Source organism: Eumetopias jubatus, unplaced genomic scaffold, assembly GCF_037043125.1.
Source record: "Eumetopias jubatus isolate StellerSeaLion01/CBP00866 unplaced genomic scaffold, mEumJub1_p1.0 scaffold_8, whole genome shotgun sequence".
NCBI lineage: Eukaryota > Metazoa > Chordata > Mammalia > Carnivora > Otariidae > Eumetopias > Eumetopias jubatus.
Window position 1 is genome coordinate 30,559,759 of NW_028274814.1, and position 16,095 is coordinate 30,575,853.

The 16,095-nt window shown below is 44.3% G+C and overlaps 1 protein-coding gene across 1 annotated transcript; it reads left to right on the plus strand.

Annotated features, from left to right (window-relative positions):
• The first annotated feature begins 1,541 nt into the window (after positions 1–1,541).
• LOC114217720 (aldo-keto reductase family 1 member C4-like) lies at positions 1,542–14,664 on the plus strand. Its single transcript, XM_028114672.2, has 8 exons — positions 1,542–1,628; positions 3,348–3,515; positions 7,962–8,078; positions 8,783–8,860; positions 10,067–10,186; positions 13,082–13,194; positions 13,887–14,055; positions 14,581–14,664. The coding sequence occupies exons 1-8, from the start codon at positions 1,542–1,544 to the stop codon at positions 14,662–14,664; spliced, it is 936 nt and encodes a 311-aa protein (XP_027970473.2).
• The last annotated feature ends 1,431 nt before the right edge of the window (positions 14,665–16,095 follow it).

Here is a 16,095-nt window from a genome sequence, read left to right on the forward strand (position 1 = left end):
TTTCTTAAAGATTTTATTTATTTGAGTGAGGGAGAGAGAGCACAATCAGGGGGAGGGGCAGAAGCAGACTCCCCACTGAGTAGGCAGCCAGACATGGGGCTCGATCCCAGGACCCCGAGATCATGACCTGAGCCAAAGGCAGACACTTTACCGACTGAGCCACCCAGGCACCCCTCAATTGCTCTCTTAATTTATCAATTCAAACTTGGAAATGGAGGTAGGCCCAGAGTTAGAGCTTCATTAAATAGGTTAAAAACAAAATTAATCGAAGATTAATCATTCTAAGACCATGTTAGAATAATACAAATGTATTGGGGTTGTCAAATTCAACTCAAAATGGATTAAAGACTTAAATATAAGACCTAGAACTTTAAAACTCTGGAGGAAAACATTGGAGAAAATCTTAATGACATTAATCGTGATTTCATACCAGAAGTACAAGCAACATGATGAAAATAAACAAGTGGGACTTCATCAAACCAAAAAGCTTGAAAACAGCAAAGGAAACCATCAACAGAGAGAAAAGGCATTCTTTGAAATGGAAGAATTTGGCATTTGCAAACCATGTACTTGATAAGAAGTTCCTTTCCAAAATATATAAGGAACTCCCACAACTTGTTAGTAAAGGAAACTAATAACAAATTCAAAAATGGGCAAGGACTGAAGTAGACATTTCTTCAAAGAAGATATGCAAATAGCCAAGAGGTACATGGAAATATGCTCCACATCACTCATCATCAGGGAGATGCAGATCAAAACCACAACATCACTTCATACCTGTCAGGATGGCTATTAACAAAAAACAGTGGGTAACAGGTATCAGAGAAGATGTGGAGAAATTGGAATTCTCAAGAATTGGAATGTCAATGTTACAGCCACTTCGGAAAACACTTGACAGTTTCTCAGAATGTTAAACCTGGGTTTGCTCTATGACTCAGTGATTCTAGGCTTACGTATAGACCCAAGAGAATTGAAAATGTATGTCCACACAAAAACATGTGCATGGATGTTTACTTAAGCATTATTCCCAGTAGGCAAAGAGCTGAAAAAACCAAATGTTTGTCAACTGATGAATGGATAAGAAGCATGCGGTACATCTGTACAAAGGGATGTTAGTTAGCCCTTAAAAGGAATGAACGACTATTACACACTATGACGTGGACTGGCCTTGAGAACATTATGCTAAGTGAAAGCAAGCAGCCACAAAATGCCACATAGTGTAGGAATGCATTTATATAAAGTTTCCAGAATAGGCAAATCCAAAGAGACAGAAAGTGGCTGCCAGGGGTCGAAGGGAGAGAGGAGTGGGGAGTTGTTTCTATGAGTATGGGGTTTTGAAGGGTTATGAAAATGCTCTAAATTTGTACATGGATAACAAGTCCAGGAATAGACTAAAAACTGCTGACTTGGGTAATTTAAAGGGGGTGATTTTATGGTATGTGACGTATATCTCATTAAAGCTGTTAAAAAAAAAAGTCAATTATATTATTTTCTCCCCTCAGCAGATTTCTTTTAATAAACAGCCAGAAGAGTGCAAAGAGATGGACCCAGTGAAAGCTTGCTCTATAAAGCTGAATGACGGACACCTCATGCCTATGTTGGGATTTGGCACCTCTGCTCCTGGTGAGGTAGTCGCAATGACATTGGGGATGGAGAGTAGACATGGGTCCTTATCAGAATCAGAATTTAGGAAATGCAGGAAGGCCTCATTTTCTCCATTTGTAAGCTGCGTCTCTCCAGGCTAGGTTGTTTTGTGCATTAGGTCAATGCTTTTCAAATTTTAATAGGCATACAAACACCTGAGGACCTTGTTAAAAATGCAGATTTGGGGGCTGCACCCACAAAGGTTCTGAATGAGTAGATCTGGGATAGGCCTCAAGAATCCACATTTCTAATGAGCTACCCAGTGACTCTGATGCTGTTTATCCAAGGATCACACTTGGAGTGGTGCTCTATCAAGGGACATGGAAGTGTGTCATCTATCAGCAGTCCGGGGGTGGGCAAGGCTGTTTCTGTTCCTTTCACCTGCTATCCGGTTGTAGCCATTCAAAGCCTGTCGGAATCAGTGAAAGCCAGGAGTCAGGGACTTCGCAGCAACCTTGCTTGTCATGAAGTTTCTTTGTGACGCCCAGGGTCCAAGACCTCTCTGTCCACGCACGCTCGTAGAATATCTAGAGAAATCTCAGCCGCTGAAGGATCTGGAGAGAGGCGAGATTCACGTAGAGAGAGTGTTGGCAGTCTGGAGTGGAAATACTCTCTTCGAGGCCCGGTTGTTAAGACTGTGCCATGGGGAGAGCCATGTGGCCCTTGGAAATTCTCTCTCTGCTTGGAAAACTGAGCTCCATGCATGTTTCTCATTTGAACATCGCGAATTTACAAGAGCACATCTTCAGTGGTTCTTGGTGGAGGAGCTTATAACTATTTAAAGCAAGTTGTAGGGTTTGTTCCCCAGCATGAGAGTCACGTGGGTTGTCATGCTGAGGACTCAGCGAGGACCCTAGCACAGAGTGTTTCTTTTCTTTGGACGTGGCTTTTAAGTCTGTATCGTTGGGAGTTACAAGTTAAAAAATAATCCTGGAGACATTTTAAGTGAGGGAGAGGAGGGTCACAGAGAGGGGAAATTATGGATAACTTTAAAAGTCCAGCCTGGTAAAGCAGCAGAACAGTAGGCAGCTAAGAAAAATAACCAAGTTGTCTATTGATCATAGGAGAAAGTATCACCTACAGACACCAACTTAGTGACATAACAACAAATTAATGAGCTATTTTTGCGTAAAAAAATAGTTTATTTTCTTTTACCTCTTTGTCCTTCCTCAAACGTTGTTTGAAGTGTTTTTCCAAGTTGACATAGGTAAATCATTAATTTATTCTGTGTAAAGTTATACCTTCATTGCACTGATAGATAATTTTGAGCCTTAGACTTCTGAATTGCAATCAGTGTAATAATCTCTTACCAGTGAATTAACTTGGGACTGTAAATCTATAGACTGTATAAAACCACAGAGCATGTAAATCCAGAGGCAGAGGGTTAAACCAGTGACAAGTGGGGCCAGCTCATGGGCTCACGAGATCCGACAGTGAGCACCTTTTCCTAGTGTTCATAGCTTGAAGTTAGCAGTGATGGGAGTATTTATACCATAGAAACTGGCAAATATTCTAAATCAGGACTTCTTTTCTTCAGAGAGTCTGTTGTTAAACATTTACCGCTAAGGTTATAAGTCATCATTTAGCTCTGTCATCTCTAGCTCTCAGCGCTTAGAAAAACAATAGGTCCTGCTGAATAGCTCTGCTTGTGGAACTGGCCATTCCTGAATCTAGTAGGTCCTTGTCTTTTTATGGTCTTCTAGGTTGCAAAGAGCAATGTAGAAGAGGCCGTCAAGACAGCAATCAGTGTAGGCTACCGCCATATTGACCCAGCTTATTTGTATCTAAATGAAGACGAGATTGGGAGGGCCATCTGGAAGAAGAATGCCGATGGCACGGTGAAGACAGAGGACATATTCTACACTTCGAAGGTTCTGTGTATAGTTCCCTCTGTATCTGTGAATAATAGACATGTTAGGTCTCTTTCCTCTGAAGTAGGAAAATAGAACTGCTCCAAGCATGAAATTAATATTTGTAAAAATACTTATGTATCTTGTTAACTTTTTAAACAAAGATGTACTTATTTATTTTTTTAAAAAGATTTTATTTATTCAATCAATAGAGAGAGACACAGCGAGAGAGGGAACACAAGCAGGGGGAGTGGGCAAAGGAGAAGCAAGCTTCCCGCCGAGCAGGGAGCCCGATGTGGGGCTCGATCCCAGGACCCTGGGATCATGACCTGAGCCGAAGGCAGTCGCCCAACCGACTGAGGCACCCAGGTGCCCAAGATGTACTTATTTATTTTAGAGAGAGAGAGTGTGCATGTGCACCAGCAGGGGGAGGGGCAGAGGGAGAGAGAATCTCAAGCCGACTCCCCGCTGAGCATAGAGCCTACACGGGGCTTTATCTCATGACCTGAGATCTTGACCTGAGCCTAAATCAAGACTTGGACGCTTAACTGAGTGAGCCACCCAGGCGCCCCTATACACACACACACACACACACACACACACACACACACACACACACACACACATTTTACTTTTGAGCATTTTCTCCTCTATTCCTCATGTCCATGGATATCATACCTGAAACAAATAAAAGAACTTTCATATTTGAGTCAGACTAGAAAGAGAATCCAAGAGGCATTTTTCCAGTAGTGTTCATTGAGCTGACTACTACTAGAACCAAATGTATATATTTTTTAAAGATTTTATTTTATTTGAGAGAGAGAGAGAGAGAATAGCGGGGTGAGGGTCAGAGGGAGAAGCAGACTGTGCTGAGCAGGGAGCCCGATGCGAGGCTCCATCCCGGGACCCTGGGATCATGACCTGAGCCGAAGGCAGACGCTTAACGACTGAGCCACCCTGGCGCCCTAGAACCAAATATTTAAACGTGAGGTGAAGTAGCCCATGAAGAGAGAGTTGAAGTTCACGCAAATGAATCCTAGGCAGGTCTGTGAACAGATACCGCTTCCTTTTCACTCCAGAAGATGAAGCTGTCTCTATGTGTTAGACACGGTATCACCATCTTACTCTCATCTGTTTATCTCCTTTCCATTAGATCCTTTTGTTTTGTTGGTTTTAGCAATTTTGATTGATTTTCCTTAAATTATTCCTTCTTTAAAATAAGCTGACTAAAGTACCTTCCCCACCCAAATCCCTACAGGGCCGAATTTTCTTGGGAACACTGAACCATTTAATACAGTCAAGACACAATTTCCTGAACCACAACTGCTTGAGGTTCTTGTTTAAAATGCGATTTCCCAGCTCAATCTCTAGATACTGTGATTTATTAGGTTTGAGGTAGAACCCAGGGATGCGTTCTACACAGGGAGGCCAATTAATTCCTTTACGTTCTAAAGTTTGTGGGGCGCTTGGGTGGCTCAGTCTTTAAGCGTCTGCCTTCAGCCCAGGTCATGATCCCAGAGCCCGGGATGGAGTCTCACATTGGTCTCCCTGCCCAGCACAGTCTGCTTCTCCCTCTGACCCTCACCCCACTCATTCTCTCTCTCTCTCTCAAATAAAATAAAATCTTTAAAAAATATATACATTTGGATCGAGCCCCACATCGGGCTCCCTGCTCAGCTGGAAGCCCGTTTCTCCCTCTCCCACTCCCCCTGCTTGTGTTCCTGCTCTCGCTGTCCCTCTCTGTCAAATAAATAAATTAAAAAAAAGAACTTTAAAGTTTGAGACCCTCTGTGTAGGGCCATACTTCTCCGTTTCTACCGCATTGTCTTAATTCAGTATGAAACGGAAGCCATGAGGATACGGAACTTAGGAGCTTGGCAGGATGACTTCCCAATGACAGCACTTGGATTTGTGGTGGTGGTTGTTGTTGTTGATTTGCCATTTTATTATTTTCTCCTAAAGATTCTTTTTTTTTTTTTTTAAGCTGAATCAAATAGTTTTATTTGTTTCCGCTTAGGCTAGAACCAGGCAGCAAGCCCCTGATGACTCAATCAACTAAGCCATATTAAAATACAACATTTATTTTTTTATTGAAGTGAAGTTAAAAGAGCATTTTTTTGTTACAGAAGTAGAGTTGAAACACAATGTTCTTTGAGTTCCAGGCATACAACAGAGTGGTTTGACAAGTCTATACATTACACAACACTCACCACGATAAGTGTAGCCCCCATCCGTCACCATACAATGCTGTTGCAACATTATTGACTATATATAGTCTCCATTCTTCATGACCTCCTTACTGTATAACTAACTGGAAGTTCATACTTCTTGATCCCCTTCACCTCTTTCACCCCTCCCCTGCCTCCCGTCCCTTCTGGAAACTACCAACTACCATTTTCTCCTCTGTATTTATGACTCTGTTTCTCTTTTCTGTTTGTTTGTTTGTTTGTTCATTCATTTGTTTTGCTCTCCAGATTTCACATATAAGTGAAATCATATGGCACTTTTCTTTCTCTGGGTTATTTCACTTAGCATAATATCCTCTAGGCCCATCCATGTTGTCACAAATGGCAAGATTTCATTTTTTTATGGATAACACTCCATTTGTATATATACATATATATCACATCTTTTTTATCCATTCATCTATCAATGGACATTTGGATTGTTTCCATATCTTGGTTGTTGTAAATAATGCTGCAATAAACATAGGGGTGCGTGTATCTTTTTGAATTAGTGTTTTCGTTTTCTTTGGGTAAGTACTCCAAAGTGGAATTAATAGTAGTAGATAATATGGTATTTCTAGTTTTAATTTTTTGAGGAACATCCTTCCATGCTGTTTTTCACAGCAGCTGCACCAGCTTGCAATCCCACCAACAGTGTAAGAAGGTTCCCGTTTCTGCACATCCTCGCCAACACCTGTTGTTTCTTGTGTTGTTGATTTTAGCCATTCTGACAGGTGTGAGGTGGTATCTCATTGTGGTTTTGATTTGGGTTTCCCTGATGGTTGATGATGTTTAGCATCTTTTCATGTGTCTGTTGGCCATCAGCATGTCTTCTTTGAAAAAATGTCCATTCAGGTTTTCTGCCATTAAAAATGCTTTTTTAAAAATTAAAAATCAGATTAGTTGTTCTTTTGGTGTTGAGCTGTATAAGCTCCTTATGTATTTTTGATATTAACCACTTATCAGATATATCATTTGAAATATCTTCTCCCATTCTGTAGGTTGCTTTTTTTGTTTCGTTGATTGTTCCCTTCACTGTACAGAAGCTTTTTACTTTGGTGTAGTCCCAACGGTTTATTTTTGCTTTTGTTTCCCTTGCCTCAGGAGACATATCCATAAGTATGTTGCTGAGGCCAACATCCAAGAGATTACTGCTTGTGTTTTCTTTTAGGCTTTTTATGGTTTCAGGTCTCACATATAAGTCTTTAACCATTTTGAGTTTATTTTTGTGTATGCATGTTGCTGTCCAGTGTTTCCACTACCGTTTGTTGAAGAGACTGTCTTTTTTCCATTGCATATTCTTTCCTGCTGTGTTGAAGATTAATTGCCCATACAGTTGAGGGTCCATTTCTGGGTTTTCTGTTCTGTTCCATTGATTTATGTGTCTGTTTGTGCCAGGACAATACTCTCTTGATGACTACAGCTTTGTAGTATAACTTGAAGTCCAGAATTGTGATATTTTCAGTTTTGTTTTTCTATCTCAAGATGACTTTGGCTGTGCAGGGTCTTTTGTGGTTCCACATACATAGTAGGATTATTTGTTCTAGTTCTGTTGGTATTTTGAGAAGGATTGCATTGAATCTGTAGATTGTTTTTGGTAGTATGGACATTTTAACAATATTAGTTCTCCCAATCTGCGAGCATGGTGTATCTTTACATTTGTTTGTGTCATCTTTAATTTCTTTCATTAATGTCTTGTAATTTTCAGAATCCAGGTCTTTTACTTCTTGATTAAATTTGTTCTTAGGTATTTTATCCTTTTTGGTGCAATTGTAAATGGGATTGTTTTCTTAAGTTCTTTTTCTACTGTGTCCTTATTGTATAGAAATGCAACAGATTTCTGTATATTAATTTTGTCTCCTGCCACTTTACTGAATTCTGAATTTATTAGTTCTAATAGTTTTTTGGTGGAGTCTTTATATGGTATCATGTCTGCATTACAAATAGTGACTGTTTTATACTTTATTAATTTCTCCTAAAGATTCTTAAAAAAAAGGGGGGAGGCTGGGTGGCTCAGTCAGTTAAGCGTCTGCCTTCAGCTCGGGTCGTGATCCCAGGGTCCTGGGATCGAGCCCCGCATCGGGCTCCCTGCTCAGCGGGAAGCCTGCTTCTCCCTCTCCCACTCCCCCTGCTTGTGTTCCCTCTCTTGCTGTGTCTCTCTCTGTCAAATAAATAAAAAAATCTTAAAAAAAGATTCTTAAAAAACATCATCTCTTTACCATTTCTCTTTCGACCACTGCAGGTGTGGGGAACCTTCTTCCGTCCAGAATTGGTTCAAACTGGCCTGGACACGTCCCTGAGGAAGCTTGGGTTGAGCTATGTGAACCTTTATCTCATTCATTTCCCAGCAGCTTTGAAGGTTAGCAAAGTTATTTTACTTTGATGATCAACATAACAATTAGTAGCTGAATACAGCAGAGGATATAGTTTATAAAAATGAGGAGAAAACATACATAGTACTTTGAGATTCCCCTTTTTCTGCTACAATATTCCCATCTCAGTCCCAGAGTGACAAAAGCTCGTTGGCTTCCATGTCTTTGCTTCGATCTTATGAATCCATTGCCTGTATTTTGAAGATCCCATGCTCCGAAATCTCAGCCTCTGTCCTCTTGTGTCTGGGGCAGGTCCCGACGTGGAGACCAGTTGAGGTACCGGAGATCTAATGAGTCTGGAACTCAGGCCTTGAGATGCCGATGAGTCATGCTCTCGTACGGCCACCTCCGGATGGAGAGCAGGGGTGGGAGGGGCCTACCCCCCCAGGGTCGGGGCCAGAGGGCCTGTGGGGTCCTGGCACCACCGTCACTTCTCTCTACGGTGGGGCCTTGGGTGTCTCAAGTTGTGCTTGACACAAACAATATTCATTAAACCTTTAGCAGTTAAAAACACACTTTCTAGGAAGTATACTTCCTCCACATACTTTCTTTCCCTTTAACCTAACCTTTCCGTTCGTTTCAAGAACGAGAATAGATTGTGGCATTAGTCTCCAGGTCTGTGGGCTGTTAGCTGGCTTGGCTGAGGCCAAACGTAGCTTTATACGACCTCCCATTCTTTTCTGTGTCCCAGCCCGGGGAGGAACTTTTTCCAAAGGACAAAGATGGAGAAATCATTTTTGACACAGTGGATTTCGGTGCCACATGGGAGGTGAGTACAGTTCCAAAGGTGCTACCCACGTCTCTGCGTGTTGGGAGACAGAGGATGGACAAGGAGTCCAGGAAACATGTGTCTCGTCCAATTCTGCTCCCGTGTAGACTTGGGCGAGTCCCCGGATGTCCCTCTGCCTTGGTTTCACATCGCCCCCACTTAATAATTCAGTAAGTACTTATTGAGTGCCTATGGTGTACTCAGCGCGGAGAATTTTTAACTTCTCAGGCTACATCAGTGAGCAGATCAAGGCCTCTGGTTGCATGGCGTGGAAGGTGCTGTGGCAAGAGGTTGGAATGGGAAGGGAAGGCTGACTCACGGAACTGAGAGTGCCAAGGTAGCTATGGGGTGCAGATGGGCAGGGTGGGCCCTCCTGAGCAGCTAACATTGGGCAAAGATTTGCAAGAAGTAAGGGAGCTGATCGTGTGGGTATCTGGAGGGAGAGTGATACAGGCATAAAGAAAGCCAAGGCCCAGGGTTGCTTTTTTTCTTTTAAAAATTTTATTTATTTACTTGAGAAAGAGTGAGAGCGAGCGAGAGAGAGAAAGAGAGAGAGCATAAAGGGAGAGGGAAAAGCAGACTCCCTGCTGAGCAGGGAGCCCGATGTGGGGCTCGATCCCAGGACCCCAGGGTCATGACCTGAGCCAAAGGCAGACGCTTAACCAACTGAGCCACCCAGGTGCTCCCAAGGCCCAGTTTTTAAGGTGAGAGAGAACCTATTGTGTTCAAGAACAGCAAAGGGGCATGTGTGACTGGAACAGAGTGAATCTGGTAACCCTAATAGGAAATGAAGTCAAAGGGAAAAGAGGGAGCCAGTGGTCTGGGGGTTACATGTATGGCCTCCTCCCTGCTTCCTGTGCTTCCCAGCCTCCACTTCCTGTTCTCCTGGAGCTTGTTTTGCCATTGCTCAAGGTTTTCTAGCTTTCAGCTAAAAATCGCATTAGCCCCTTTAGCTTTGTCATGAACCGCTTGCCTTCTTTCCTTATTCTATCTTCTTACTCATTTTTTTCTATTATTTTCTTTTTCATTCTCATACTCGGTTAATTCCTACCTCATTTACTGACATCGGCACCTTTCAAGGCTTTCTCTCTCCTGCTGTGTCTCACCTTCTCTCCCAGCCCCAGCCCCTAGGCTAAGCATGCTACTGTTTACCATGCTTCCCCAGGTGGTCACACAGATAACTCCTCACACCCCCTCCGTCCACAGGCCGTGGAGAAGTGTAAGGATTCAGGGCTGACCAAGTCCATCGGCGTGTCCAACTTTAGCTGCAGGCAGCTGGAGATGATCCTGAACAAGCCAGGGCTCAAGTACAAGCCTGTCTGCAACCGGGTGAGCCTCACCAGTCCGCCCCCCCACGCCCCAACCTCTTCTCCCTCCTCAGCTTCCTCTTTCCTCATTTCAACAAGGTCACCAGTGGCCTCTCCCTCCCCTCTAGAGAACGGAGTGCATTGCAAGTTGTTGAAACAGGTCCCAAGGCCACATTGCTTTATAAACAAACATCAGAGGGTCAGGTTGGAGTGTAATCAACTAGAGGTGCTATGGTGGTTGGTCCTAGAAAATTAAAGCTAACCAGCTACTGGGCTTTCTCACCTCCGGTCAATAAAGTTGGAACACCCTTGCGTAAAGGAAAACAGGGAATTCTGTTGAGTTCTGTGTCACGAGATAACCACTGAGACTCGAAGGTACAAAATCAGCCTGCCACAATGTGAATACGTGAATGCCATTGAACCCTACACTTACAAACGGTTAAAATGGTAAACTTATTTTTTTATTTTAATTTTTTTTTAAAGATTTTATTTATTTATCTGACAGAGAGAGAGAGAGAGCGCACAAGTGCGAGGGAGGGGCAGAGGGAGAAGCAGACTCCCCACAGAGCGGGGAGCCCGATGCGGGGCTCGATCCCAGGACCCCGGGATCATGACCTGAGCCCAAGGCAGATGCTTAACCGACTGAGCCACCCAGGCGCCCTGGTAAACTTATTTTTTATAAAAAATGGTAAATTTATGTTATGTGTATTTTACCACAATAACAAATTTACAAGTAAAAAAAATTAAGAAGTCCACTTGCTAAGATAAATCTGCTTTAATAAGCCACACATACAACTTGCTTATTTTACGGAATAAAGTAAGAAATCCTATAAGTAGGGAAGGGAGCGGCCACCCCTCTGCACTAGGCAGGGCCCACACGCACCCTGGTTTTATGTCAACTCCTTTTAAATTTCTTACCTGCTGGCTGACAAAGAGGGATAGGCAGTCCGTGTATTAAATATTCGGGAGGCTTATTTTTAGATGAAAATACAAAGGAGTTCTAAAAACTTGAGCATAACTAGGGAGGTTTACCTCCACTTTGGGCATCACAAGTTTAGAGGAAGTAAAGAAACTGGTTCTGACCGGGGTAGTGGTGACGAATTAAGAAGTCGAACGTGGCCATGAGCTCTACAGAGCCAGCAGAACGCGGCCAAGGAGAGGTCATTGGTCGGCGGGGCATCTGCACGGGCCCGAAGAGCTGGTGCAGAGTATAGTCCCTGGTGACCTGTGAGGCAAACAGGTCATCATGGACGGTGGTTGAGGTCAGGTGTACCCGGGTCCAGGTTTGGCTTGGGGCCCCGCATACAACACGTCCCCCTTCCTCCCCACCTGAGCTGCAAACAGGAGTGGCCGTGACACAGAGAGTTAATTTGCACTTCCTGCCTGAGCCAGCCCCAGCAAGCCAGCTCATTCTGGATCTCTGCTCCCTCTGATCTGACCACCGGAGTCAGAGGAAAAGCAGCGAGAAAGGTGTGCAGCAGAAAGTGCTTCTGCCGCACTTCCGGTTTGGGCTCTGGCACGTTAAGGAGCTGGGGAGTTGTGCCTTGCGTCTGTACAATAAGGAAGAAGCTGACCCAACAGAGAACCAGCCACTCTGTTTCGATCCCTCAGACGACTGGGGTCCAGGCAAGCTGCTGCCCCGAAAATTGGAGAGGCAGACAGGCAGATGCAGGGAATCACAGCTTCCCAGGAACACAAGGGCTGCTAGGGTCCCTTTGGGGCAGGAAAGTGTCGAACAGCAGCTGCTGACTTGCTGGAGGCTCCGTGTGGACGAGTCTGAGAGCTAAAGACTCCGTGGGGCTCATCTATTGGGTGGTTCCACACACTTTTGTGATTTTTACCTCCAGAAGCCCTACCAGGTTTTCCCAATGAACACTGGAGAAAAAAAATCCCCTCATGCTTCTAACCGGGGGAAAGGAAAGTAGTCAGCTTGAAAAATGGTTAGAACATTCTGTTTCTGTTTGGGCCTACCCCACAGCGAAACCACTACACTGCAGCCTAACCACCTGGGGTTTAACTCTGGCCTAACTGACTGATGGAAGGGAATATACCCAACCCCAGCCCAAGAATCCACAATTGAGCTGAGCTGGCCCCTAGCCCACCCGTCCCATGGCTGGGTTGACGGCCTTGGCCCACATATACCTGGACAAGAAGGCGGAGAAGACGTGGTTGGCATTGTGGGTAAAGGTTCTGGATTTCCTGCTCTCCGGGTGCATGGAAGGAAGACAGATGGAAAATGAGGAGACAGTACCACTGAATACCTGTTACTGCACAGAAACCTCTCTCACTAGCTGTGTGTGCGTCTCATAACACTAATAACAGTTTCTGACGAACAACAACTAGCCATTTCTTTCCACTTGATGGCAAAGGGGCCAAAAGTCACAAATCCCTTTACACCCAGGACAAGACTGAGCTTAGGCAAGGGAACAGGTGCAGAGATGCAGAGCAATTCTGGCGTTTGGAGGCTCCGAGGATCACTCGGAGACATCACAATATGATGTGGTGGGAAAGAGGAAAGCACTCTGGTTTCGGGAGCCAAATTACTCAGACGTGGGGGATGAGGCGGGGCGGCTGTGAAGAGAAGAGATCAGTGTAGGGCTGAGGATAATTAGGAAAGGCAGAGCTGCTCCTCCCTAGATACGAGCAACGCGTATCCTCACACAATGGGTGTCCTCACACCCAAGGCCTCCCACCCCGAGCTTGTCCCTCCTGAGCCCCGAGCCCATTTCTCGGTACTTGCTGTCTCTGGGCAGTAATCCAGAGGTCAGCCTCTGGCCACTCCACTGGCCCAGCTGTGGGTGACGATCCTGTGGGACGCCTAAATGCGTTTGTGACCATGCGACACAGCCCCGTATGTTCCTCATCAATTTGGTGGCCCTGGTCCTGAGATCCAACCCTCCTGCTTGGCACTCTGCGGGTGGAATGTCACCCTTACCTCAACCAGAGCAAACTCCTGGAGTTCTGCAAGCCCAAGGACATCGTCCTGACCGCATACGCTGCCTTGGGGTCCGACTCCAGGAAGGAATGGTAATGACCTCTGTGCATTTTTTCTAACCACGGGCGCCGTACCTTCTGGGGTCGTCATTGCTCAACCCTCAGGGGGAGTTTGACTGTAGACGGCAGGAATAATCCATCCTTGAAAACCCTTTAACTATCCTACGTTGTAACGACTCAAGAACACAGTATTAGGTAATAAAATCACTGATTAAAATATTCACACAATTCAAAAGCTTTGGCCTTCAAGAGTGACCAAGGGAGCCCACGCCACGATTCTGACGCTTGAGGGTTGAGTGATAGGAGACAAGTAACAACTTCTGTAAGTCTTAGTTTCTTTATCTCTTGAAGAGGAATATAAAAATGCACCTTTTAGCACTCGACAGAACAGATCATTACTTGAAAGCATTTTTGAAGTTGTTATGAAATAATTAGATTATTTATTATCATGGAGATTATTGGGTCCTGCTTTGGACAAACATTTTATCTTCTTGACCTATCCAGTCTTTTACTACATTACTCAGAAAAGTTTGAAAAAAATGAAATAATACCGGGGAGTCCTTTCCTGCCTTCCTTTCTCTGGTCCTTCTCTGGATTTACTAAAAGAAGCAAAAACAGGGATGGAGACAGCCAGAGGGTAATGAGGCAGATTTCAGAGGATGAAGCACCCGCAGCGTGAGTGGGTATGCAAGCTCAGGCACACGGCACCTCTGCCTCTCTTCCAGGGTGAACAAGAACACCCCCGCTCTCCTGAAGGATCCAGTGCTCAAGGCCATTGCCGAGAAGCACAGGTGCACTCCTGCCCAGGTGGCCCTGAGCTTCCAGCTGCAGTGGGGTGGGGTGGTGGCCTTGGCCAAGAGCTTCAACGAGAAGAGAATTCAGGAGAACTTCCAGGTTCGTGGTAGGGCTGTGGGCAGCAGGGGACCGACAGAGGTGCCTCATTTCCCTCTGGTCTGGGTTATCTGTGGGACCCCCGAGGACTCTTTGGGCGTATACTGTGTGCATCTAAGTGCTGTAGGTAACTACTCCATCCTCCGGCTGAGGCAGGGAAGGAATGTGGGAAAGGACTCCAGAGGGTCAGGTTTGGGTCTCGATGTTGTTTTTTTTTTACCTCACAGTATGGCCTTGATTTCTTCAGGGGCAGAATGGAGGAGTTAGATGAGATGTGATTTGGGCTTAAACCTGTCTAGGATTCCTTTGTTCCAGCCGCACCCACACCCGCCCAGCAACCCCGAGGGTGGTCTGAGTTCAGTGGACACACGGCCACACTCTTGCAGGGGAATGAGCCCCAGGTTCACGGCCACCGTCTCACAACACCTGCACACATCCCTACACAACTATGTGTTTCTCCGGCGGGTGGGGGGCGGGGGCAGTCAGGGGCACAAGGAAAAGGAGCCAGTCTTCTCCCGTTTCTGACAGGTTTTCGATTTCCTGGTGACACCAGAGGACATGGAAACTCTGGACGGCCTAAACAAAAACATTCGCTGTTTTGCAGATCCGTAAGTAGCTCGGTGCGCTGTAGACGCCGGGGAGGAGGAGGGTGATGGAGTCCACTGGTCCCCGTCCACAGGGACGCCTCATCTTTGAGGAAAGTGGCCGGGAAACATCCTTCCTTCTGACCTTCCGACCCCTGTCCCCCGTGGCTCTCCTCTTTGTGATTCTGTGATTCTGTGTTATAGTTTTTCAGGACGGTACCACTGGGGGAAACTGAGTAAAGAGTACATGGGATACTCCATATTATTTCTTATGACTTACTCTGAATCTACAATTAGTTCAAGATAAAAAGTGCTTTATAAAATAAGAAACCAGAAAATCGGTTTCAGCTCCACATATTCCCTTTCCTTTTGGAATCTTTTCTAACCCAGTGTCAAAAGAATTTGGGTGAGACTCTAACCATAGGCCCCTCTACCAGTTCTTGAGTAATCCCAAGGACAATCTCAGAGCACAGCCCAGAGGAAGTGGAATTGAAAACAGGAGTGATTTAGCTCAGCCAGTGAAGCCGGTGGCTCAATACACCTCCTTCTCTGAACTTGAATGATGGGGATTTCAAGCCAGTTGTAGGACTTGGCATTGTTAGTTACCACTTGGTAACTGGGATAATTCAGAATTTGGGGTGAGGGATTCAAAAGTCTAAATGAACCCCAAGGGAAGAACAATCCTTTCTGGAAATTGTTGTTAAACTCAAATTTTAATTTTCCCATACATTCGAATGATTAACCATAAATACTTTTCTTTAGCAACATACACTCTTCCACTTGAGAATATGGGGGGTTCAAATGCTATCAATTCATAGACACATTTGTACGGACTTTGGAATATAATCCCAACTTCCCTCCAGGAGATCTTTATAAATTTATAGTTCTCCTAAAAGTTACTGAAAGGGTAATTCTTCAAAAAACTTAACATATATTGGAGAGTCCAAATTTCAAAAATGGTATAATTGGTAAAAGGGACTGAGAAATGAGTGCCATGATTTATTAAGAGCTTCCAAAGGTGTGCTTTCTCCATTTGCATCAGTGCATCTTTGTGAGGAATTTCCAGCCCCAGCTGCTTGCCATAAAGACCATGTTTCAAATGGAACTGAGTTTAGAATCAGAATTTCAAATTTCTATATCACAAAGTGTTGAATCAAGATTGACATATATATATATATATATGTAAAGCATAGTCAAACTATTGCTTTGAAAAGAATTTGTTAGTAATAAATTAGTAAGAACAAAGAGTTTGGACCGTGATTAAAGTTCTTATTTTTCAATTTTTTATTTCATCCCTGGCTTAATTTTTTTTTCTATTTTGCGGCATATTTTATAATGTACATAACGGATCAGTAAAGAGTGCGTTTATATAATACGTAAAAAATATACATGTATTTGGGTGTAAGTTCAAAAACTGTCACTAATAGTAGAGGTTCCATCAAGAAAGATGGACCCCATT

Bases quoted from the DNA above. Each gene is read 5' to 3' on its own strand.
- LOC114217720 (XM_028114672.2), top strand. From the start codon at position 1,542: ATGGACCCAGTGAAAGCTTGCTCTATAAAGCTGAATGACGGACACCTC. The intron at 8,079-8,782 runs GTTAGCAAAGTT...TCTGTGTCCCAG, and splicing joins ATTTCCCAGCAGCTTTGAAG to CCCGGGGAGGAACTTTTTCC. The intron at 14,056-14,580 runs GTTCGTGGTAGG...CGTTTCTGACAG, and splicing joins GAATTCAGGAGAACTTCCAG to GTTTTCGATTTCCTGGTGAC.